The following is a 24,205-nucleotide window of genomic DNA, read 5'->3' as shown; positions in this document are numbered from 1 at the left end:
GTGGCAGAAGTTTGGAAATAAAATTTTAGTTCTGCATGGAAAGCAGCTCGCATGGATTGAGAGAGACGCTCATTGATTTCAGCAGAGTTATTTCTTATTTTTTAACAGCTTAAAAGGGACCAGAATCTGGCTCTTCGCGTTTCTTCTCATATATCATGATTTTGCACATCAGTGCCCAAAGTATTGTGGAATAAACATTTGCTGCTGGCAAAATGCGAATCTGTATCTGTACAGTTTTCTCATGAGAAAACCACATACAAACCCCTCAGCACTGCTTTGCTTTGGGGCATTTGTTCACTATTCTAGAAATAAGGAGAGGAAAAGAGTCTGTCACTGTGAATTCTTTATCAAACTCGCCCGTGTGGGTATGCCCACATCGTGTGCCCTCGCAACAGTCCTCTTCAGTTTGGATCAAGTCAGCCAATGGGACTCCTTTCTCCTGTGTCAGTTCCTTCGTTGGTTTTGGGCAACGGCATGTACTTATAACACCCGGAGACCTCGTGAACAATTCTCCTTCAGTACACGTGGTTTTTAAAGTACTTATCAACTTTTCCCCCCAGTTTTATAGACCCAAATTAAATTTCCGCTGACTTTAAACACATCTTTCTGACTCTTACTCACTCTTCCTTTTTCTTTTTGTTATGTGTAACTTCATCTCCTACAAACATTCATTTAAAGTCCTGAGAGCACAGTGTTGCTCTGGCATCTGCAGGCTCAAGTTCTGCTCATCTGTTTTCCCAGACCTGCAGCAAGTTTCAAGGACACTGACAAGATCATCGCTGCCGTGCCTTGTCCTGTTGCATCTTGCAGATTTTCAGCTTTCCTCAATTCTCTCTTTAGTAGATCGTCCCAATAATTGTTAGACATTTACACCCACACACTCTCCGTAAATCACAGCTTTCCTATTCTTTGTGGAGAAGTTAGACAAAAGAGACAAACAACAAAAAAAACCCATCTAGAAAACTACCTCTTGCCCTGTTCTCCAGATTTTTAGTTTTCCTGGATAATTTGCTTGCCACGATCTTTCTTCTCTGAGCTCAGCCTGCTGCAAGGCTCAGCACTCTCCGAAACCACAGCTCAACTATATTCTAATTTTGCACTCTTCAGGTCTTTTTGCCACTATCTCAAAAGAAGTATGTGATGTGCCTCAAGTAAGAGTGTTTACCTTCAGAAACCTTCTTGAATTATAAGGAATTTCCTTTTTGTATATACTAAGAAAGTAACATATGTGTTGGTGAATAATGAGTAAATCTCTTCAGCAAAATAAGAATAGTTTTGTTTTTTTTAGTGTAAACTGTTCGTAAGTGTAATACATACTGACAGCCTTTAACACAGCTTCATCGAACAGATTCCCATTGCAAGCGAGACCAAACAGGTGGCAACCCCCGATCAGTGCCTTGTTATCACTGAGCAGCTTTGATCTACCTAATGTATAATAAATAAGAATCTGCATTTTAATCATCTTGCTGCTTTCATATCACTTGTGTTGGAAAGTCTTATTTTATTTCCAAAAACTCATCCTAACTTTGCTGATCTTTCTTTTTAATTAGATTATTTTTGATCATTTATTTATTTCAACATACCTACCAGTAGACAGATGATATACCAGCTGGAAGTTATTATACTGTATACCCACCACTTCCCTATCCACCTTTGTCCTATTCCTGTGCTTGCAAAAGATGTAGCTGTTGTTAACTTCTTTTTTAGTTTACACCACGTAAAGTGTAAATTACTGACCAGATGATCCTTTTAGGTTAAGGTATTAGCTGACAGAAAACGCGGTTAGGCTTTAAGTTCCCCTTGTTTCTACATGCACTCCTTATTCTAAAGCTGCATTATGCCTTCGTGCTGCAGTAAAGACCAAAAATTTGTTTTACCAATGAAATAATCTTGAAGAGTTCCTTAAAAACAGCAATCTCAATTCTGCTCTTCCATATATACAGCAATCTAAGGTTGGTGCTGTAGTATTTTCAGTAATTTAGTATTCATATTACTGTTCAAATTCCCTGTACTTACTTGTGGTCAGTCTGATTGTTTCAAGGCTGGGAGGATCAGACCAAACCCTGTCTATAGAAAGGCATTATTGAAACCATTAATATTTACACAATATATAAGAATAATAGCGTAGAATAGTGCTGCATTGCTTATGAGTAGGTATTTTTGTCAGACGACGTGCTTTATCTTGTATTCACTGAAATTCAGTGCTAAATTTCTCACCAAATTATGTAATGTCAAACTTAGCACTTTATTAAATGTTGAGTTAGAGGAAAGCTATAGAATAGACACTTAAATTGTTCTGTAAAGGGTATTTTAAATTATCCTCTTAATTGCAAATTGCACAAAGAGACAAAGTAGGGAAAAATATAATTCCAGCATAATGACCTAAATTAAGAAAATAAGAACTGTCTTTTTCAGTGCTGGAGTTGGTGGCTGGAACTGATTTATATAAACTGTGCCCATCTAGGAACAAGCAAACCCATGAAATTAAAAATCCATCAGATTGTTTTACGTGAGAGAATGGGATAGTCTGCCAATGCGAGAACAACCTGTACTCACTAAGGAATGGTGCCAGAATTTTGTCTGGAAGTAAAACTCAGCTCAGTACGTAGTTTGCGATGCACTAAAAGGTTTAGAGCATTGTCATTGCACACTCTGCTTTTGCCATTTACAAACTTGGCAAGGTGCTGTAGTGGATGTGAATACAGTGGAGTCCAAGAGAGCAGCTCAGTATTCTTCTAAGTCCTACCTTTTCCCAGTTTCTTATAGAAATTGCTACCTAAACCATTCCTTTATTGATAATGAAACTTTAAGAAAGAAATGCAATGAGAGGCCAGCTGCTCTGCTGGTATGTGCTTCTTCAATTGGTTAACTCCGTCAAAAATTGTGTCAGCTTACAAAGGTTTTGAATGGAAATAGTAGTTGTTTCTCCTTAGAAAATTTGACTGCTGCAAACTTTGGAAATTGCATATAAAGCATTTGGCACACTTTAAAAGAAATTATGATATGGCTGTTCTTCGTTGGTAGTGACTTGGGTTTGTCAAATGAGTTGCTTTCTGGATAGAAAATCCGCTACTTAAAAATAATTACTTTGATTACCAGCTGATTTCTTTGATAGGCTCATCAAGAAAACTTGAGGATCTAGCACAGCAAAGCACTCGTGACTGTATTCTACTGCATGGCATTTTAAATCACGGGGGTTTGAGCTGATCTAGAACTCTCCTGGTTCCTCTAATGTAGGGAGATGTTTTCGCCATTTGATGTGATGGATTTATTCTGCAAGGACAGGCCCAACTAGTTTCAAAAAGATACTGTGGTTGTTGCAGTAATTGGGCTGCAACAACTCCCACATTAGGTCACACAATTTGAAATGAAAAAGAAAAAATAAAAAAAGAAAATATTTTTTAAAATATTTTATATATACGTATATGTAAATAAAATCATGCCTTAGGTCTGCAGGGGCACTGAGTGGGAAGTAGAGTACCACGGCCAGTCTGCTTTAAAGCGTTCCAGCTCTCAGCAGGATGAACAAGAGTCACTGTGTGAAATTTGGCCCAAGAGGTGACTGTTATGCTCAGGGCAGACACGGATAGCAGTGTAGATGTAAGATAAAGTGCCGCTAGAAAGTCCGAATAACCAAAATATTGTCACATTTGGAGAACTGATCTCTCTTGGCTGTTCCATAGACTAAATAATTTGATTAAATGGCAGCACAGATGTAGTCCTACTGGTCTTATTTGTTTTCTCCAAATTGCTAGCAAGTTTCATTTACGATGTTGACATGGAAATAACTATCAAAAACAGTCACTTCATCTCTGAGCCAACAGAGTGCACTCTCATCACCAAGTGATCATTTTCATTGCATATAATTCCTTTTAAAATTTTAAAATACTCGCTAGCTTCAGCGAAGTATAATATTTACTATGAAAATTAACAGAAAAATAATAAAAGTATGGAATAAAGTAAAAAAAAAAAGTATTATATTTATTTGGGGGGGCATGGAAGACTTTTAATGCTGATACCTTACTGACAAACAAGAAATATGTTTCTTCTCTTTGATTCCTAAATTGTAATTCTTAGAATAAAGCCAGACGAATACTCGGTATGGCAAGCTGCTAAAAATAAAACTCTCTGAAGGTTTTAGTTCAGTATTAAAAACACTGATTTGATAAAACCAGTGGATTAGATGGGGTCTAATCCTTCACTCCCTGCTTGGGGTCTATTTGGCAAAAATCTTAACTCTGTCAGTTTCTGCAAATCTTTGCAAATTTATTTTTATCCATAATAAATTATTTGCTCTGTTAGTTACCCTAAAAACAGAACAAATTGGGCGATATGGGTGAAAGGATAATAATTTGAGAAATAATGACTGTGGATTTTTAAGAATGAGAAATAAGAGCAACAGCAGCAACAAAACTATGGAAAAGTAACAAGAGATTCATTTCCAAATACTGATAAAAAGTATAATGTCCATAAGCAAACATATGTTTCATTACTAAAGTACAAAAGTATTTAGACACCACATATCTTAACCCAGTTTTTATTTTAAAAGTAAGGTTGAAGTTCTTTTTTTTTTTATTTTCGCCTTGGCTGATGCGTATTATTGTAAAGACGTTAACTGAAGTGGTGCTAATTGTTTGCAAAATGGCATTTGGTTCTAAAGCTGTCAACCACAGGCCAGAGCTGTTGATAGTAATTGAAGGAAAAAAATTTACCTCAAGAGAAGAATGATAATTTAAAACACCACCATGTTTTCTTAATATGACAGACTGATTTCCTTATTTTGGAATCAAGGATGAATGCTCAAACAGTTGTAATGTTTTCTAAGACAGGAGGTGTGAGTTTAGATGATCCTTCTTTCTAACTTTAAGGACACTCAGAAAATCATCTTCTACACAGTAGGTAATATATTATCTATGTCTGTTAAATTTATGACAGCATAAAATTCCAACTATTAAATAAACAAATGGTTTGGATCCTGTGCATACTCTGCATTTGTAGTGTACTGTGTAGATACAGAGAAATCTTGGTTAAATTTAATACGTTTTTTTTTCTTGAGAGAAAGGTGACAAAAACTGTGTGATGTTTCATATGACTGATACTATGGAATTAGGTATTTTGAACTTCTAAAATAATCTGGCATTCTGTGTCATGTGGTGAGGGAGATGATAAAGATGGGGAACTCTGCTTAGTCCTAACAATAAAAATTTCTGCTTCAAGTCTGGACTATTTTAGAAAAGCTGAAGATGTTGATATGGTAGAAAAGTAGGTTGACATTTCTGATAATGTGTTATGGGGAGTTAATGTAGCAGCAGGGGTCTAAGAACATTTATATGTCCCATAACCGAGGTTTAAATCCTTAATATTTTAGGGCTGTGTGGATTTTTCAGGACTTAGATTGCACTTTTGAAAGCAATTTCTTAAAGACAAAGAAAATAGTTCCAAATACAAATTTGGAAATTGTTTGATTAGTTCGATGTGGAAAAATGCTCAGTATAGAAAGAAAAAAAAATTATTTTGACTGATTCTGAGCTCTACACAATTACTATTTTCATTGGTTTAATAAGGGGACTATGGTAGGTCCTAAAAGTCATCTGTGTACCTTTGGCCATAAACGTCAAGGCTCTTTGCCTTGTGTAGACAAGGCATCTCTGAATTTCACGGCAAGTTTTTCACGGTGAATTCGGCTATGTTGCTAGAAAGGCAATCTTCATTTTGCAGGTTTATTCTTTCACTATCAAAGAGATCCCATTTTCTGTTTAATAACAGAGATTAGAGAACTGAATGTAAGCGTGCCGGTAGAACTGCAAGCTATTTGAAGCCTTGTTGAGGTGTACTTTGAGAGGTTTGGCTCAATTCAAACATACGAAATACTGAAAGTATACCTAGACATTGAGTTCTATTCAATGTCTTCCCATTATTAGACTTAGTTAAACATAAAGTTTAAACTGTGCAATATAGTTTAGCAACACATTTTTCTATCAGCTAGTGTACAGAGGATTCTTTCCTGAATTAACTGCCAGTTCCTGTGCCAGAGACAGAAGGAGCTACACAAAGATACCGAAATGCAAAAGCTGGGAGGACTACTTTTTCAGGAAGACCCATATTATAGTTAAGTAAATGGAAAGAGCAGAAGCTGTCTGGAATTATGTGAAGCATGGGCCAAAGTCTAAATGCTTGAACTTGCCACAGGAGACTTGAATGAAATCCTTTTCTTACACTTAGCTAAGAAACAATTCTCATCTTACCTCAAAATTCCTTGGTATCGCTCTTTATTGAAGTATTTCAGTGCTAATACGTTTAGATTCAACTAGGATAATAATAATAATATCCACGCCCTAGGACATGGCACCATGGTAGCTGATACTGATTCATCCGTCTCTGGGAGCACCAGTTAAAGTAGGGGTCTGTATGGCTATATTTTGTTTTACTGGCATCAACAAGATGAGACTGTTGCCACTTGCCATTAAAGGACACTGCCAGAGCTATATGAACAGTTACCTCGCTTTGTAGTCAACTTAAAGCACATTTTTTCGTAGAATTTTGCTTTGAAATGAAAGAAAAAGTTTTGATTTCAGAAATGTCAGATGAGAAACGTTTTCTTCCCAGAATTTTTTTCCTGCTGTTACCAAGTCTGACCTCGGCTTGGGAATAGTTGCACAACCCTAAAGCTGAAGCTGCATTTCTATGCAAATAAACCATGAGAAATGTCACCTGGATCAGATGAAGGAGTTAGCCTGGATGGAATTACTGGTGAGGCTAGTTAGGCATAGCTGCTCCCTCCTCCCATTAACTTCTCCAGGCTGGTTCCTTCCCCAGGTGCAGTGCTGCACTTCCCTCTGATTTCTGGATCCCCACATAAATCATTTAGGAGGAGAGGGCAAAGCAATCATCTATGCGGGAAGACGAAGCTTTGCTTTTGTAACACCAGGGTATTGGGAGAAGCTAAAGACTCTCCAGTTTTGAAGCTAAATCAGCACAAGTTTGATTTACCAGGGAAGGAGAACCATCCCTTTCTTGCATCAGGGCTCTGTGTGGCCCAATCTAGGGGAAAGGTTAGGAGTAGACCTCAAACTTATCATATTTGCTAAGGTAAACAACCTCGACGTATTTGGGAAGATGATGGAAAAAACCTAGTGTGTACATAAAAATAGGCAGGGCCTCTTGTTGTTATATATTATAATGTTATGGATAGTATATTATAATCGTTGAGGAAACAATATGGTAGTTACGACAGGTTCGAAGTGTATTTTAAACAACAAAAACTACAAGCTCTGTGAGAACACAGCAAAGCATCCATTGCTAAAATATAGACACCGAAAAATGAGTATGTTAATTCAAAGGTGAAAAGTTTGCCTACCTAGTGGTCTGATTGGGAACTTGCCTGTGTATAGCTGTCATGAAATACAATAGATTTCATTGTCCCCTTCTTCTGCTAACTATGTGCATCCTTAGCATTGCAACATCCCAGTATGTAATCTCCTAGCATGATCTAAGTGGCTTTTTTTCCCAAATGAATATTTTCTCTTCTAGATAATATTTGCGTAGGGACATTTGGAAAAAATGTCCTCAACGAAAGAAAAAAAAAATTTTGGTTTGTATGATATTAGTCATAGAAAAAGACTTGACGGTGTCAAAGATACATATTTTATGGAATGCAACCAAAAAGTAAATTAGTAAAAAAGGGAGGCATGCTTCTCCTTTAACGTCTGTGGAAGACTTTGGAAGAGAGCGCTGCTTGTCAGGGACCGGGAATACATGGTGACCAGTAGCTATCATCAGACTTTCTGAGCCCTGAGTAGGACTGCAAGATGCAGGGTTTCTTGCTATTGAGATCTATACATTGATAGGAAACAGTAGAGAAGTTAATGACTTGGGAAGCCCGCTTTTGTGTTTGCAACATGTAATGTTATGCATGGAAAGAAATATTGGTGAAAAGACAGTCAGCGAGCAAGAGAGTTATCATAGGATCATAGAATGGTTTGGGTTGGAAGGGACCTTAGAGACCATCTCCTTAGAGACCACCTACTTCCAACCTCCTGCCATGGGCAGGGACACCTCCCACTAGACAAGGCTGCTCAAAGCCCCATCCAACCTGGCCTCGACCGCTTCCAGGGTTTATGAATTCCTGCTTATTTTAATCCCCCCGGATGCAAAACAGTAATTTATTTCTAACTGGGCTCATAAAGAAAAGAAATGGAGTCAGCCTTCATTGTTTTGTTTAATTTATCCTTATTAAACTGTATTTTTTTGCAACCTTACTCCCTGAAATGATAACCATTCATTTTGCCAATACGGATTCCTCAAACCAAGAATTTACTATGGTATAATTATTATTTTTCAAGTTTTATTTGTATATTGTAAAGATCAGCAAGCAGTTTTGCTTCGCATAAGTTTTCTGCTGGAAGATCTTAAGTCTTTTTGTATAGGTTTGTTGGGGTTTTTTGTTAGCTTTCCGAAAGTCTTACCTCTGAGCATTTTTAAAATACTTTTAGCTATCTAGCATTTTGCCAGCATTTTGCTTTTTTATCTTCCCATTCTTAGGACTATTCACACTCCAATTAGTCTCCATCCTGGAAGAGTAGGGGTTGTTCCTTTCTTAAATTTCTTTATTTCTTGTGGTTTGGTATGGAAGGGAGAAAAGAGCTTTTGGTATTTCCAGTGCATACTGTAAGATCTCGTAACCCTGGTGGAACCTGGATGTGCCATCCACCGCATCCAGCGATGCACGTAATCTTACTTGATCTCCGTCTCGCTCTGGTCCTCTTTGCAGGGTCGTACACCTGGCAGTCTGACTGAACACACACTCTGCTGTCGCTGGGCGTCTAAATTGTCACTGCCAGCTTAAAAAATAAACATAGCCTCTCCAAATTAGCCTTTCCAAGATTTCAACAGGGTGAAATTCATATGTATATCTAATATATCCAAAATGACAGGCACCCTCTCATTCATCTTTTATCAACAGCACACAATGCAGCACGACACGAGGCACACACAGACTGCTCCCGAGGCTCCGCGATACTCATCGTGTAGGGTGACTAAGATTTCAGTTTTAATCAGGTGACTTTACAATAGTAAAAGCACGTACAGCCCGAAGGAACGTGGAGGTTGTGCTTTTATGCATTCGGCAGGGACAGACATACTCATGTCACACGTGCTGCGTACCAATACTTCCCATGCTGCGCATTAAATTGCTGCAAGCTCTGTAGTATTTACTGCAGAATTAGTTTTATTAAAAAAAAAAAAAAAAGAATAAGGATTCCTTTTCCTACTCTGACTATTCCAAGAGCATCTCAGTGAAACGTCAGGTAAATTCTTGTGAGCTCCGCTTGCCGGTTTCGCGGCGGCCTTACAGTGTGGAGAACGAGCCCTGTGTGAGAAGCAGCACCTGCTGATCTCCCTTCATGCAGGACACAGATTGGGTTCGCCTCTGGACGGGCAGGGGTGTGCTCCTTCTCCGACTCAACCATGGTGCAAGTAACTGATTATAAGTGCACAGAGATATGAATGTTTTAGTAGGTCTTTAACTTACAGTGCAATGTTAGGGGAAATGTATGCAGAATTTTGAAACTATTCTCTTCATTGCATTTACAGTATTTTAATGTGCTTCCGGTGGTAATGTGCAAACAGCCCAAAAAAAAGCCCAAACCAGCAGCATCCAAACTACTATTCTCTTCTTGGCTCTTCTGAGAGAGCTATCAACAAATACTGAAAAAATCCTGGAGGTGTCAGCCCTTGAAGCATATTTAAGACAGTTGATCCAGGAAAGTGTCACCGTGCCATCCCAAGTGATTCTTAGTATTTATTTATACCAAGAAAAAGAAAATAGACTCAAACAGCATAACGGATTAGCCAGCCCGACACAGGGCTCCGCAGCATCTTCTTATATGCGAGGCAAGCGTTGCTAATCCACTACCCAGATAACGGAGAAGTAGTAAAGCCACGCTTACGAGGAGGATCACACGCTTCACACAACTATGGAAGCAGGACTGAGTTAGTAGGGAAATGTTGTATCTTCACTTCCAATGACAGTAAAATTAAAGAAGTGTCTCTTTAGTTTTCTAACTCATAAAGTGCTAAACTTACAAGCAAAAATACTTGTGCACTTAATGTCTGCCCCACGAAGCGGTTTTAGAAAAGGCCCTACCCATTTCTGCGTTCAGGTTTCCTGTCTGTCTGTAACATGGAGTAGTGATGCTGATCTCCTTCATGGAACCTATGAAGATTTATACTCAAACAATATTACTAGAGAGTCAGTTATTTTATCTTCATATTATTATTTTTAATGTGTGTATGTCTGTGGCTCTTTCCCCACAGTAAAGGGACAACATTCTGAGAATCATAGAATCATAGAAGTACATCTTAAAATTGAAAAATGAGGTTTCTCAAATGCACAGCTACCAGTAACCACTTGGGCAGCAAACAGTGCAGTCAGACTACCTGAAAATCCACTTCATCTTTTTATTTTTTCTCTTAGAAAAGTTTTTGAGGTAATAAGCCAGCCTGTAATTAGTATCTCTCATTTATTAGGGGGCTGTGATTTCCCCTTAAGCACCTGGTGTTGTTAAATGTTGAAGAGACAGATAACTTGATTAGATATAGTCCAGGACAAAACTTATAGTATAAAAGAAATAAACACCGTTCTCCTTCTGATTAAGGTCTCTGTGTAGGTGCACAAATTGCCTGAATATCCCTTGGATAAGAAAAACACCACAGGGAATTAAAATTCTGCTTACTCTGTAATGCTGTTTTATTTTCTACAGGAAGAAGACTGTCTTTTATCAAATAAGTGGCTTAAAATTAAGTATGGCATAAAGATTGGCTTCAGTTACAAGTGCCAAAGGCAGTAACCATTTACACTGCAAACAAAATATATTTTTGTAATAAATTATAGGTTGTTTAAAAATAATTTTGAATAAGAGTGGTATTACTTGCGTACATTATACAGCAAAAGTATAATTTTGAGGTCAGTCAAAACAGCTAAAAGCTTTTGTGAATTTGGAGACAACAATCAGAACTACATTAAATAGATTTTTTTATATAAAATCAAATTATAAAGTCAATAGGCCTTAATCCTTTAATCCTTCAACATTCTTGTTTTCCCTTGGACGTTCTTGAGTGGGTAATAGTTTGATTTTGGAGATCAAAGGGTTAATTTGCTTTTCAATTGCGGAATGACTCAGAGTTCCCCTTCATTGTTTAAAAAAAAAAAAAATGGTGTGTGGGTGTAAGGTAAGGAAAAAAAGCCAAGAAAATGGATTCACTAATTGGGGTTTTCACCTGCTGTGAGTCTAATTGAATACAGTGCTTTATTTGTAACTCATGGAGAAAGAAGATTATGCAAAGTATGAGAAATTCAGACTGGTTTTAAAATTCTTATTACTTGGCACTATTGTATGGGAAAGAAGACCAACGTGATAATAGCAGCATCAAGCTTCTGTTAAGGCAGACCAGGAAGCTCCAGCAACAGTAAAAATTGAAGGAATGTGTATCGGGGGTGTCAGTACTAGATACTTCTTGAAGGAAAACAAACCATTTTTGGTGCGAAACGGCAGGCTTCTGGCTATGCCGAGTCCCTTTGTATGACACGGGCAGCTGCTCTCTCTTTGTAATAGACCGTGAGGTTCCTCCCAAGCAATATGCTAAACATCCGATTTTAAAGACTTCAAGAGAGCTGTCTCACTTCTTAAAACTTAGCTAAAGATGTGAAAAGATGAGGTTGTTGATGTAACACAATTGACAGCCTTCGGCCAGTTCGTTTGCCTCAACACTAAGCTATCTGGAACACCAGTTGATCTAATACCAGGTCCACTGAAGTAAATGGAAGATTCTCACAGGGTCTATCTAATAAGCCTTAACATAGTGATTTATGTTTCCACAAAAATGAATCCTCTTTTCTTTGCATGTTGGGGTACTGTTGTAAATCACAGGTAACTGAAAACTGTGAATTAGACCTTTTAAAACAAATTGAATTGTCTAGAAACTGTGAGAATTTAACATTGAATTCCACTAGGTTTTATGTTTGGGGGCTGAGGACTTGAAACTTGAGCATCTTACGCTTTTAGTGGCTCTAGAAAAAAACATGAGGGCTTTCCTTGAACTGCTTGTTGAGCTTTTCATAAAGTCAGCTAACCCAGCTACCTGGAGCCTTAAGGGATCCTAGCGCTTAGGATAAAAACTACCAAGTTCAGGGCTTACCAGCATCGTGTGGAACAGGAGAGCGGTCTATGGGATATACCTGTGGTATGGGAACTATGGCTGAGATGAATTTTCCATGCTTCTAGCCCTGCATCTTCCCAGTGTAAAAATCGGGATGACTTTTGTACATTTGAAAGGCACCCTTTTGTGTGGCTTCTCCAAGAAAGCACAGTCTTGAGGCTTGAAAAACTACTGAGTTGTGTGAAGGACTGGGCTCTGTATGCAGCATTATTTTAATGAATAAAGGATGTAGATGGAAAACTTGCCCGAGAGCAGACTGGCTGCACTGATTTGAAACGCTTGTGACTCTAAAAGGAGATTGTTAGCTTTTATTTGTGTACTGAATATTAAGTAGGAATTGATACAAAGAAACGTTGCGACAGTTACTCAGCATGAGCGGGACTATTTCTTCTGCTCTGAAAATTCCGAGGGAGAATCTCGTCCTTCCCAGCGAGGCCAAGGCAAGTCCTTAGAAATGAAATTACCCGATTTCACTCACAGATAAACCACTCAGCATTTTGAGGGCTGAAATTAACAGCTGCCAAGCGAAACCCCACGTTCAGGCCTATTTCAAATCCACCCCAGCTTCGGTGCGTATTTTAATTAAATTTTCTTCCCCCGAGCCTGCTGAAGGCGAACTGCTTCGCCAGCCCTCCGAGTGTACCCGTCTGCCCGGGGGAGCGCAAAGAACCCAAACCCCCCGCCAAAAAAAACCCAAAACCAAACAAAAAAAAAAAACCCAAACAACCCTCCCCCCCCCCAAACCATAAACAAACAAAAAAACCGCCAAAAAAAGTCGAGGGAAGCCCCGAGGGCTTCCTCAAACCACCGCCCAAAGAGAAGCGACGGGCCCAGGTGAGGGCAGGGGAGGGGGGCGAGGTGCCCTCTCACGCCCCGGGCCGAGGTGATGGAGGGGGGTAAGGGATGCTCGGGGGAGGGAATGGAGGGGGTTCGGGGGGGATGCAGGGGGTTCGGGGGAGGGAATAGGGGGGTCTTCGGTGCGCTCGCCGCCGAGCCGGCTCCGTCGCCGGGCGGGGGCGGGGCGGGGCGGGGGAGCACCGCCCCCTCCTTCCCTCCCTCCCTCCCTCCCCGCCGTCGGGGCGGCCGCAGCGGCGCTGGGCGGCCGCGCTGATTCTGCCTCCGCCGAGCAGCAGCACCAGCACTAGCACTAGCAGCCGCCGCCATGAGGGAGCAGCTCAAGGGGTGAGGGCGCCGCGGGGAGCGGCAGGTGTCGGCGGGACGGGAACGGGGTCGGGACGGGTCGGGGATGGGGGCGCGGGGGCTCCCCGTAGCGGCCGCGGTCATTCTCCCGCCCGGGGAAGGTGGGGAGCAGCGTGGCTGAGCCCCGGCTGATGGACCGGGGTGGGGTGGGGTGGGGTGGGGTGGGGGGGAGCGGCCGTAGCTTTCATTTATTGCGCCGAAAAGGTGATCTCGCTGCCCGATTTCTTCTGGGAACTCGGAACGGCGCCTAACCCCGCGCCTTTCCCCTCCCGGGCTGGCTGCGTCTGGTTGGAACACGTAGGAGATGGCGGTGGGAGGTGGCGGACACGCGTGGGGCTGACCCGGGCGGGCGCGGGCTGGCAGGGCGAGACCCCGGCATCGGGACGGGGAATCTGTGGCTGCGCCGGCGGTGCGGGGTGCGCCGGGGAGGCGCCGGAAAGGATGGGAATTGGCTCTTTGGCGTTTGTTCCTCGGGTTTTAAGGGAGAGCGCGGTGCGGTAAGACGTTACCTGTATAGCGCGGAGCCTGTCTCAGAACTTGGTTCAGGCGTGAACTTTAATAGAATTCCTCAAAACAAACGTGCTTAGAGATGTATTACTTTTCCCGGTGATTTCATGCTTAGAAATAATCTTTCAAGTGAACAGGCAGAAGAAGCCGGGAGGGGATTCCCTCTGGTCTACCGCATTGTGAGCGCTATATTTCTTGCTGGTACGTTATATTGTCTTTTAATAGCTATTGTAAAACACCTTGCAGGCTGGGACGCCAGCAGCATCCCCAGTCCTCACCTTAAGCTGAAGTTGGGCTGAGAAGGGTTTTTTGCAGGCATTATGCCTACAGAGCCGAGGAAACGAGAAACATGGTTCTGTGTGGGATCTTTGACCTTTTAGCACTAAGGAATTGTTTGAGGCCATGGCTGTTTGAGGCTGGATTTGACAAGAGCCTGCAGTGAAATTGCTTTGGCAGAAGTGGAGAGGGTAGGCTTTGAAAAGCAAATAGAGGAGGGGAGGGTAACAGCTGGGGGGGGGGGGGGTGGCTCACCAAGCCCTCGCTGCTGAGCAGGAATCTTTGCCCGTGACAGAGCGTACAAAATAAATGTTTAACAGCGAGGGGAGGAAAAAAAGAGTTACTATTCAGTGCTTGGCGGTTGGTATTTGCCCTTCTTCTACTATTCATTTCCAGTATCGGCAAGAAACTCTAATATGTATTGGTGCCTGCCGTCAGCAGTCTTGATAAATCTTGCAAAAGCCAATAAAACATGCTAAAGTCAAATTCCCGCTGAAAAGACACTGATCCTTGGCTTAAACAGAAATAATCTCTGCACAGATCAGTAGTCTCTAGATTTACAGATGAAAACACTGGTCCTTTGTAAAGCACAAAGGAGTGCCACCTTTTAACATCACTAATACTTTCCATAGCGGTAACTTGTTTTATCAAAGGAATTAATGAAACACTGTAAAAAGACAACTATTAAGTCATCCTTGCAATCGCTGTCATCTACTGCTGAAAACATTTTTCTTTTAAATGAGCAGTAGTGTCTATTCATACAAAGAATTTCGATTGCATTTAGGTTAGTTTAGTACAATCCAAACAACTCCATCATGTTTATTTTGGCTTTTTGACAACAGTCATAAGGTGATGGGAATAACCTTTTATTAATCTTGAAGCCAAAAGGTGAGAGGTATTGTAAATTGTGTTGTTTGAAAATGGATCAGTCCAGTGCTTTGTAAAATACTACTTCAATTTTGGCTCTTTCGTAAGTGTATGTAATTATTTATTTATTGCTATCTGATAGAATTTCTTATTCCATGCACGTTTAGTTTGTGTCGCATTTTCTAGCGAAGGGTGAGGGGAGAGGGGCAGCAGAACTGGCCCTGGTATCACCAATGAAGAGGGATCTAAGAGTTTAAAAAGGACTCTGCAGTTGCGACTTAAAAGTCTAGACTGTGGAGCCGAGCAGTGAAAACACATGAGACTGAATCCTAGATATACGTTTGGGTGGAAAAAAAAAAAGGGGGGGGGGGGAGAAGAAGTGCAATCAAAAACAGTTAACAGGTTTGTGAATGTTTCAGTGTGGTACATGCAGGAATGTTGGGGGGGAAGGAATTTACAGGAATTTGGGTGAGGGGGAGCATTGCTCTCCATTCCTCCTGCTGCTGGTGTTGCTCGTAAGTAATGTGAAAGGCAGGGAGATAAAATAACACTATTTTGTCCAAACTGGTCAAGTTATAACAAGGGGACTGTAATTCAGCTAGTGTGTCAGTTGGGATATCATCTCTCGACTTCAGGTTTTCAATCCTGTGTGTTATTGGCTCTGCTGACAGCGATGAGAGACAAATCTCTGCTGTTGGCAGGAACAGAGGAATTCACACAGGCATAGTGTGACAGAATTCCCCACATAAAAATTATCCTTGATAATATAATATAATCATCCTTTAATGAAGTGGTCCTGTGGTTCCCAAAGGAAGTATTAAATGAAGACTATGCTTTCATCCCACTGAATTATCAGTGTATTTAGCGTGCCAGTCACACCAGTGCCTAGGTGTCACCATTATCCATTGCTGCTCTTCTCCTTTTCAGGCCTGGTTTTAATTTCCTTTCCACCTTTGCAGCTTAAGTCAGGTGAGAAAGAGAAAAATACACCACATGAGCCCACTTATATTTTTCTTTGTTGCAAACTGTCCATGATGTAAAAGCTAGTGATCAATTTAGTTGACCTCAATGTAGAGACAGATTGAGAAACGTATCCTCTGAGCGTGTGCAATATTGCAAAACCACTGGCCGCGTGCATTGATGCCTTTTTGTATTGGTGGTTTGTTGGAAAAGCATCTTGAGTACTTATTTCTGCACAGATTCTTGCCCTGCTTTAGCTGCTGCCAGTCAAGAGGACTTGCGCTACGCTTCTCGTGTCTTCCTGACTTGCACAGGCTGTAAAGGGTCTTGTTCACTGGAGTTTGAAACTCTCTGGCGAAGGCTTTGCTGCAGATCTATTAAGGATGCTACAGCATTCCCAAGTGTGGCTGAGGCTGCCTGAAACTGCTGAGCTGGCATTTCACTTCAGACGGTGTTCACAATAAGGGCATACACACAAATCCTCCCCCACTGGTCCAACCCCAAAGCTCACAATTAAATGGCCTTTGAAAATGGCAAAGAGGCTTATGAAGAATAGCCTCGATGGAATCTAACCTTTCCTGGAGCTGCCCTTGTGTGTGGAATCGTTGATAACTTTCCGAGCTGAAAACGTTCAGTTGAGAGGCAAACGCCTTTTAACGGGAGCGAAATAGCTGCAGCTTTCTTGTGTTCTGCATGTAAAGTACCAACAAAATCTGCCCTGGCTCGGTACGGGCACTCAACCTCTACAGGAATCACAGCGACCGAAGTGCAGTTCCCGTTAAAACCCTTGCTTTTTCTTGCAAGAGCTGCAGAGGTGGACAGATGGACGGACACTGGGTCTGGTACAGGGTGCGAGGCTGAGTGAGCTCCGCTGAGTTGCCAGTGGTGGCCACAGCAGCCGGGCATGGGTCACTCTGCCCCACAGGTAGTCGCTGCTGGGAAGGTGGCAGGGGCAAGAGGTATGGCTTCTACTGACTTGACTTTATAGCCTAAAGGAAGGGGGATTTCCTCTTAAGTTGCAACTAAGTTTACAAATAAAGCAAAGGAGGGGAAGTGTACCTGCCCTGCACATTCAGCCTTAGTCACTTGCAGATGAAGTGAATAAAAGCATTCCTTGCAAAACGTGCATCTCCAAGGGGATTAATCTTATACCATGAAAGGAAAGCACACCGAGTAGTGGTTTGGCCTTACTGGTATTAAAAATATCTGAAAACAGTTGGAGTCCAGTGTTTCTTTGGCAATGGAAATTTCATTTACAAGATCTTAGGAAAATCAGTTACGTATTTTCAGGAAGATCAGTAAATGCCACAAGCTTAAACCATACACACTAAATTCACCGATACATGGTTGGTCCTTACCATAAAAAAAAATCAATAAATTACTCATCGGTGTAATGCTGATTAGTGATCAACCATAATAGTTTTCCACATCTAAGATGAAGTTCTTCTATCCAACGCAGGCATGGGAATCCACAATCCTGTATAGATACGCCTTTGCCAGATAATTTATGACTTTTAAATATTTCAGTGGGGAATCAGTGGCTTTGAAGGCTACCAGGTTAACAGCTGTGGAGTCTGGAGCGTCTGCTTTATCCATAGAGCAACCTGGAGCTGCCAAACTAATTTCACAGAGGAAAATTAGGCAGATTATTTTCAGACGTTTCTCATAACTGTGTGCATAAGTTCTTTTTCTCATTTTTGCTACATGATTTGGCATACAGACCATGGTAGAGTTGCTATTCGAATATCCCGACTTTTGGGGCTACCTGCCCGTGAGGAAGCAAGCCAGGGTGGCCAGGCTCATGCCTGGGCAACTACTGATCTGGGACTTACGCTGTGTGGGAACAAGCTGTGGTCCCACGTCTGTGGGTTTGAATGTTTGTTTATTTGGGTCTGCAATCCGTTCACTTAAATTGTGACATCTCTGGCTACAGGGTGTTTCTGCGATGGGTGCGCTCCCTTCCTCTTTTCCTTTGGGTTGCCGTTGTATAAGCTTTTGGTAGCCAAGATTTTAGGGACTCAATGTGTAAATGAAACCATTTCTGGTTTTCTTCAAAAATGCGCTTTATACCTGGGTATGGTAAAAGCTGCTGGTGCTACATTCTCTCTGCAGAACCTGCCCATACCAAGCGTGGTAGGAAGTTCAGGAGCTCGGGTGCAGGTGGCTTGGATCCGCACATTTTCACTTGAAGCTACCCAGTCATAGAATCATAGAATTGTTAGGGTTGGAAGGGACCTTAAAGACCATCTAATTCCAACCCCCCTGCCCTGGGCAGGGACATCTCCCACTAGATCAGGTTGCTCAGAGCCCCGTCCAGCCTGGCCTTAAAAACTTTCAGGGATGGGGCATCCACCACCTCTCTGGGCAACCCGTTCCAGTGTCTCACCACCCTCATGGTGAAGATCTTCTTCCTAACATCCAGTCTGAATCGTCCCATCTCTGGTTTTAATCCATTGCCTCTGGACCTACCATTACCCGACATCCTAAAAAGTCCCTCACTAGCTTTCTTCTAGGCCCCCTTAAGATACTGGTAGGCCACTATAAGGTCTCCCCAGAGCCTTCTTTTCTCCAGACTGAACAACTCCAACTCTCTTAGTCTCTGCATTTCAAAAACCAGCCCAGGCTCAGATTTCTGAATGCGACTGCAACCACCTCCCTTAGCACGACTCATTTTTTACCAGAGCAAAGAACAAGACTGCCTTTGCTCATCTCATGTCCTCCTCCCTCTTTCGCTGCCTTCAGCCACCGCAGGAATTAGGAAGGGGAGGGGATGCTGAGGCTGATGAGACAGGGCTTGTTTAAAAGCCTGTACTCAACTAGGGCAGAGCTATGGCAGCATTTTTTCCTTATGCTTAGTGCATGTCATCCCATTCATTCTTTCTTGCAGTTACAGAGCGAAATCTGGAAATATTATATGTAGTAAGCTACTGATTACATAGAGGTTACTGGGCCAGTAAAGTATTCACATGGATCAAATCAATAGCCTGTCTTTTAAGACCAAAATTAAATCATACTAAGAAAACATGGCATGATTTTCTTTTTCCCTTGGGTAGGGGTGGTGTTGAAGCGATTAATTGAAATTTTACCCCTTCTTAGCCTATAAAGGGTAAAGCTGTACTTGGGAGCATCGCTGCCTCGAAAAGAGAACTCAAGGACTGTTTGTTCTCTAAAACAACCTCGCCGTATCAGTCTCCCGGCGCACAGTTGGGTTGTACAGGTGCATTCAACCCCCTGGCTGGGCTGTGGTTTTAGTCTCTTGGAGCTGGGAGGTGTGTGTTCCAGGAGCCTCACAGCACCTGGGGATCAGGTCCTGCGCTCCTGCGTATTTTCTCCTGGATGATGCGTGTGTGTGTGTGTTGGAACCAGGACGTCTGCTTTTTAAGTACAGAAATTGCAAATGTGATTGCTCGGAACTGTGCACTACGTATGCATTCCAGAATTTATTTTTTTATGAATGCTCATGGTCCTCTTTTAGTGTATTCTGTATGAACAGGACTTTATTTGATACAGGACAGATAAGGAAAATTTTCTTTCAAGTTTTCTAGGTTAATGGAAACATGATCACGTTAGCTGATCGTGCAGTCATTAAAAAAAATAAATCATAAAATGGGTAACCTTAGGGAGACAGGAGTTGCTACTACTCCCGCTAACACTTTATTGTGTTGGCTTTCTCACACTGTGTATCTGTTGGCAACATGTTGTGTTGCAAAGCCGAAGACGGCCAGCCTCAATGCAGAGAGCGTCCAATTTACATTCTAGTCATACTGCAGCGTTTCATAACCCCGCTTTAGCTTTTCCCTGGCTTCCAAATAGCTCTGCTGCCTGACACTGCACAGGGACCTCCAGGGCAAAGGGAAAGGGCCTGGGAGTCCCGGGGAAGAAGAGGAGCAGCGATAGTCTTTGCTAAAAGAGAGCAGCAATGGGGGGGGGGGATGTGTGTCAGTGGGCTGTTGCATGGGGGGGTTAGCGCAGATGTTTGGACCAAAAGAAAGGATGGCAGCCACCGCGTTGAGTAGCTCTTGCCTACCGCTTGGGGAAGGGTGGGAAGGGCGCATAGGGGAAAGCAGGTCACAAACACCATGGATCTCTGTATCTGGTCAAAATTTCCATAAAGATTCAAGTACTAAACCCTTTTAAACATTTTGCCTCCAGTTTGGAGGAACTGGAGAGTAATCTGTACAAAACAAGTGTTTAAGAATTGGTCGGCGTGCTTACAGATTCCTCAAAACATTATGGCATATCTGAATTCTTGCTGTCTTTTTAAGATTAGCACTGCTTTTAATTTTGTTTCTTGAGCCCGTGCCTAAATAAAGCCCTCTGAGTTTAACATTTCATGTTGAAAGAAGATGTGCCTGCCGCTGCTGAGCCCCCCCTGCCAGAGCAGCTCAGGCTGTGGGTGGTGGGTCTGGCACCGCGCTCTGGTGCCCAACCTGGAGCACTCGCTGTGCCACCGAGAGAGCAATTCTACTTAACTAACTTTCACGTTTTGTATCGTAGCCATGAGACGCAAACGACCTGCTGGGATCATCCCAAGATGACTGAGCTTTACCAGTCTTTAGGTAAGACACCTCTACCGGTTGTTTGTTGTTTGGTTGTGTTTTTTTTTTTTCCCCCAAAACAATGAATTTTCAAGGCAGGGATTTCCAGAAGTAGTAAAAACCAAAATGAAGTGGAAGCGAGAGGCAGGGCTTTTATCAAGGTTAAAATTTTCTGCAAGGGAAATATGCAAGGCAGAATAACGCATTTCAAACATGCAGTGGGAGAAATAATATTTCAATTAGCACATTTGGAATGTGCACTGGCTTTACGAAGTAATTTGAGTGCATTGTTGCAAACTCTTGCTGAAAGACTGGGACAGAAATGGTAAAAAAATCCTGAATCTTTTCACTGTCTAATCTACTTTACAAAAGGCAGATGAAAAAATCAAACCAAGCTGCTGTTAATGTTGACTTTTGGATGGTAGGAAGCCAATTGAAGCAATTTGCCAAACTGCGTTACCACTGCTTTATTTTTAAAGCACTTTCAATACTTGGAAGGCATGGCAGCTGTCATGATGTCATTTTGAATACCCAAATTGCATGCTTATTATGACTTCAGATGTGTCTCTCTGGTGGAGATTTTTTTTTTTATTTTTTAGCAGCTTTGGATTTTATTAACAGAAGCACATCTATAAGATAAAATAGGTTAATCCATGCTCTAGTAGAGGCTGCTTGGCAGACCATTTAATAGCTAACGCTTTGCTTTTAATGGTTCTGTTAATAAATAATGGAGGGTATAATAAAAATTAAGCTATTTCTCTGAAAGAAGTATCAGTGAATATGCTGCATTCATAAAGGAGGTTACGTCTGTACAGCACACGTACATAAACCAGCTTTAAACGAGCCAGCTTGAGCACTAGGGCAGTCAAATCTAGCATTCAGTGCAGGCTTATTTACCATGGTGAAAAATAGCTTAAATTATCTCCTGCTAAACTCTAGTTTAGCTGCTGCAAACAGTCTAATTATGCCAGCATAATCTATTTCAAGCTAACTCAGGTATCTCTATGGTGCTCTGCAGTTAAGGGCATACCAAAAATATTTTAGAAAAAGTGATATGATAAAATGGAATGAGACAGTGTGAAGATTTTTTTTCCTTATAGTATTAGCACTGTGGCGGCAATTTGTTTAAAAATTAACTAGAATACAGCTCTGTATGCCAAAAAGGGATATAAAATGTCTAAGTTCAGGCTAACGAAATGCAAAAGCAGACAAGTATTGACTTGCCATTTAATTATAATGTATTGCCCTGTTTGTCTCCTTTATATTTTTGCTCTTAAAGTGAGTGGTTTAAAAGATTCAGGACAAATAGTAATTGCACATGCAGACATCCATTTAATACAGGTAGATCTTCAAACAGTTGCCTGTTGATTGAACCACACTCTGACTCCACAGCCTTCTTTGATCCAGAGGTTGCATGATATTTCTGATATTGTTGGTCAGACCTAAAGTCCTGTGGCAACTCCTTTTCTTCTGGTATTTCCCCGTGTCAGCTACAGCACTCTTGAATATCAAGAAGTGAAAGGGTAGCTATATTTAAGGGAGAAGAGTGTCCTGATGGGTTCAGGTCAACGGTTCAAGAGATGTGTGACTGCTGAAGTCAGTTTGCATTTAGTTTCACTGAGTTTTATCACTATGAGCATCACCCAAATGTCAAGAGTTTAACATAGCCATATTTCTTACTGCATAAAGAGGGAACATGTTTAGGCAGATTTTGTTTCTTTTTCTCATAAAAGCCTGCTGGTTTTGTTTTGAGGAGAAAGGAATGTCCAAAGGACCGTCCTCTTTCTGGCTAGCCTTATTTCTTTTCGGGTTGAGACCAAGTGCTCATTAACATGGAAGTGATGCTGATTTTTAGCAAAGGATGTATAATGTGTATTTTTATTAGTAAGCTTAGTTGTTCATGTATCTGTACAAAACAGATTAGACAAGGTGATTCTTTGGGCACTGCCACATGGGGTAAAGCTTTGATAAAAGTGCTACTGAATAACCTACCAATTTTTTATTATTTTATTTTTGAACTGTGTGTATTCATCATTGCCTAACTCTCATACAAATTGCATAATACAAGCATAACCCGTTTAGTCTGGAGCAGAACCCTTGATGTATTTTCAGTGCTTTGCTTTGCCTCAGGTCAAAACGGTAATAATGGGATGTTTGAAGTCTTTTCAGACTGTTCAGTAATATTTTATCTGAGAAGATACTACTAGTAAAGTTGATTTTGTATTGCATACTTATTAAATCCTATTATTTTTACCCCACATTAGGATCCAAATTTTGCTTCTCATTCATATGAAGAAGCTAGTAAAGATCTTAGTGTGTATGCATTTTAAAAATCTGGTAGAAAACGTGAATTCTGCAGTCCGGGTAAATGTGAAAAATGACACCAAGCACATCAATGCTGTCATTTCCATTTTCCAACTCCTACACCTAGCCTGTAGGGAATAATTGTGCTATGTGATGTAGCTCTCTATATGTGCCAATATATGATAATTTTATAGGGGATCCTTATGTCTAATTTAAATTCTTGCAAATTACTGAAAGCTTGATTTTTATTTTTTTTTAAGTGAATGAGGAAGGTGCAGCCTGGCACAAGGTAATGTTCTTCATCTGCCTATGTCTTTGAGACACAAGAGACTCCTCTGTAAGAAAAAGGAGCGATAATGGTTTTATTCTTCACGTACCCAATTCACATACCTACAAATTACTGCATTACATTTTGCTACAATAGATGAATTCCAAGTTTCAAACTTATTTGCTCAGCTTTTGGTCTTTAGAGGTTTGGGTGTTTATAAAAATGAAGCTAAATTACCTGGGAGCATTATTTGGTACTAATAAAAGGAGGTAGGAACATGCTGCATACAGTTTTGTACCTGATCAGATTGTCAGTCTGGGAAGTCCCGTATCCTGTCTTCAATAGGGACTGCATCAGAGAAAGCAGAAAGAACCCATAGGAAGAAATTACAAAATAACCTGCCCGCGAAGGAAGTATTCTCAAATTCTCTTTGAGCTCATATGCTGAAACATGGCTGTTTATAAAGATACTAGTAATAACTACAATATTTGATTCAAAATTTAATATGTGTGTCAAAAACTTGTAACTGGCTGTGTTTTTAACAGCAGCTTTTCCTTTTAGGATATTAAAATGCATGTTGTTGACTGCTCTTCTTTGTTAATTAAACAACATAGCATTTTATCAGTTTTAATGAAGCATCTAGTCCTGACTCAAGTTGGGCAATTTTCACTCCTCGCTTAATGTTATGGCTACTTAAAGTTACATAATAAACCATCAATATTAAATGCCTTAATTGTTGTTCAATGGTCAAGTCAAAGTGGCAACAGGTAGTTGCAACGATGACCTTAGGTGTGTCATTAGTGTATCTAGTAGATGTTGGTATGGATTAATTAAGTAGAAATTATACAAATTAAGAACACAGAATAAAAAATAAATGCTGAAATAGGAAAGGTAGTAAAAATCGATGATATGTGAGTCTCAAAGGTTCAGAGGCTGACAGACATCCCTGGTTTGTATTAACACCGTTATGAGCCGCTCTCACGTTCTTCTGACTTCCCTCTGAAAGTCTTCAAAGTACCAAGAACCGCTCCAGCTGCTTTTCTTTCCAAAAGCAGTTCCCCTGCAGCAG

At 41.1% G+C, this 24,205-nt stretch overlaps 1 protein-coding gene across 15 annotated transcripts in view; it reads left to right on the top strand.

The window, feature by feature from the left end:
* DMD (dystrophin) overlaps positions 1-24,205 on the top strand; it is a 1,301,546-nt gene that overhangs the window by 1,199,870 nt on the left and 77,471 nt on the right. For 11 of the 15 annotated variants that reach the window (XM_054189211.1, XM_054189212.1, XM_054189209.1 and 8 more), the window contains one exon: positions 20,524-20,585. In XM_054189211.1, coding sequence (XP_054045186.1) covers positions 20,524-20,585 — 62 coding nt within the window. Of the gene's footprint in view, positions 1-13,283; positions 13,399-20,523; positions 20,586-24,205 lie in introns of those variants that run through there. The other 4 variants (XM_054189216.1, XM_054189218.1, XM_054189214.1 and 1 more) reach the window with 1 other exon arrangement.

This window comes from Rissa tridactyla, chromosome 1, assembly GCF_028500815.1.
Source record: "Rissa tridactyla isolate bRisTri1 chromosome 1, bRisTri1.patW.cur.20221130, whole genome shotgun sequence".
NCBI lineage: Eukaryota > Metazoa > Chordata > Aves > Charadriiformes > Laridae > Rissa > Rissa tridactyla.
The sequence above is the reverse complement of the archived record's forward strand: the minus strand, read 5'-3'. Positions and strand labels throughout refer to the sequence as shown.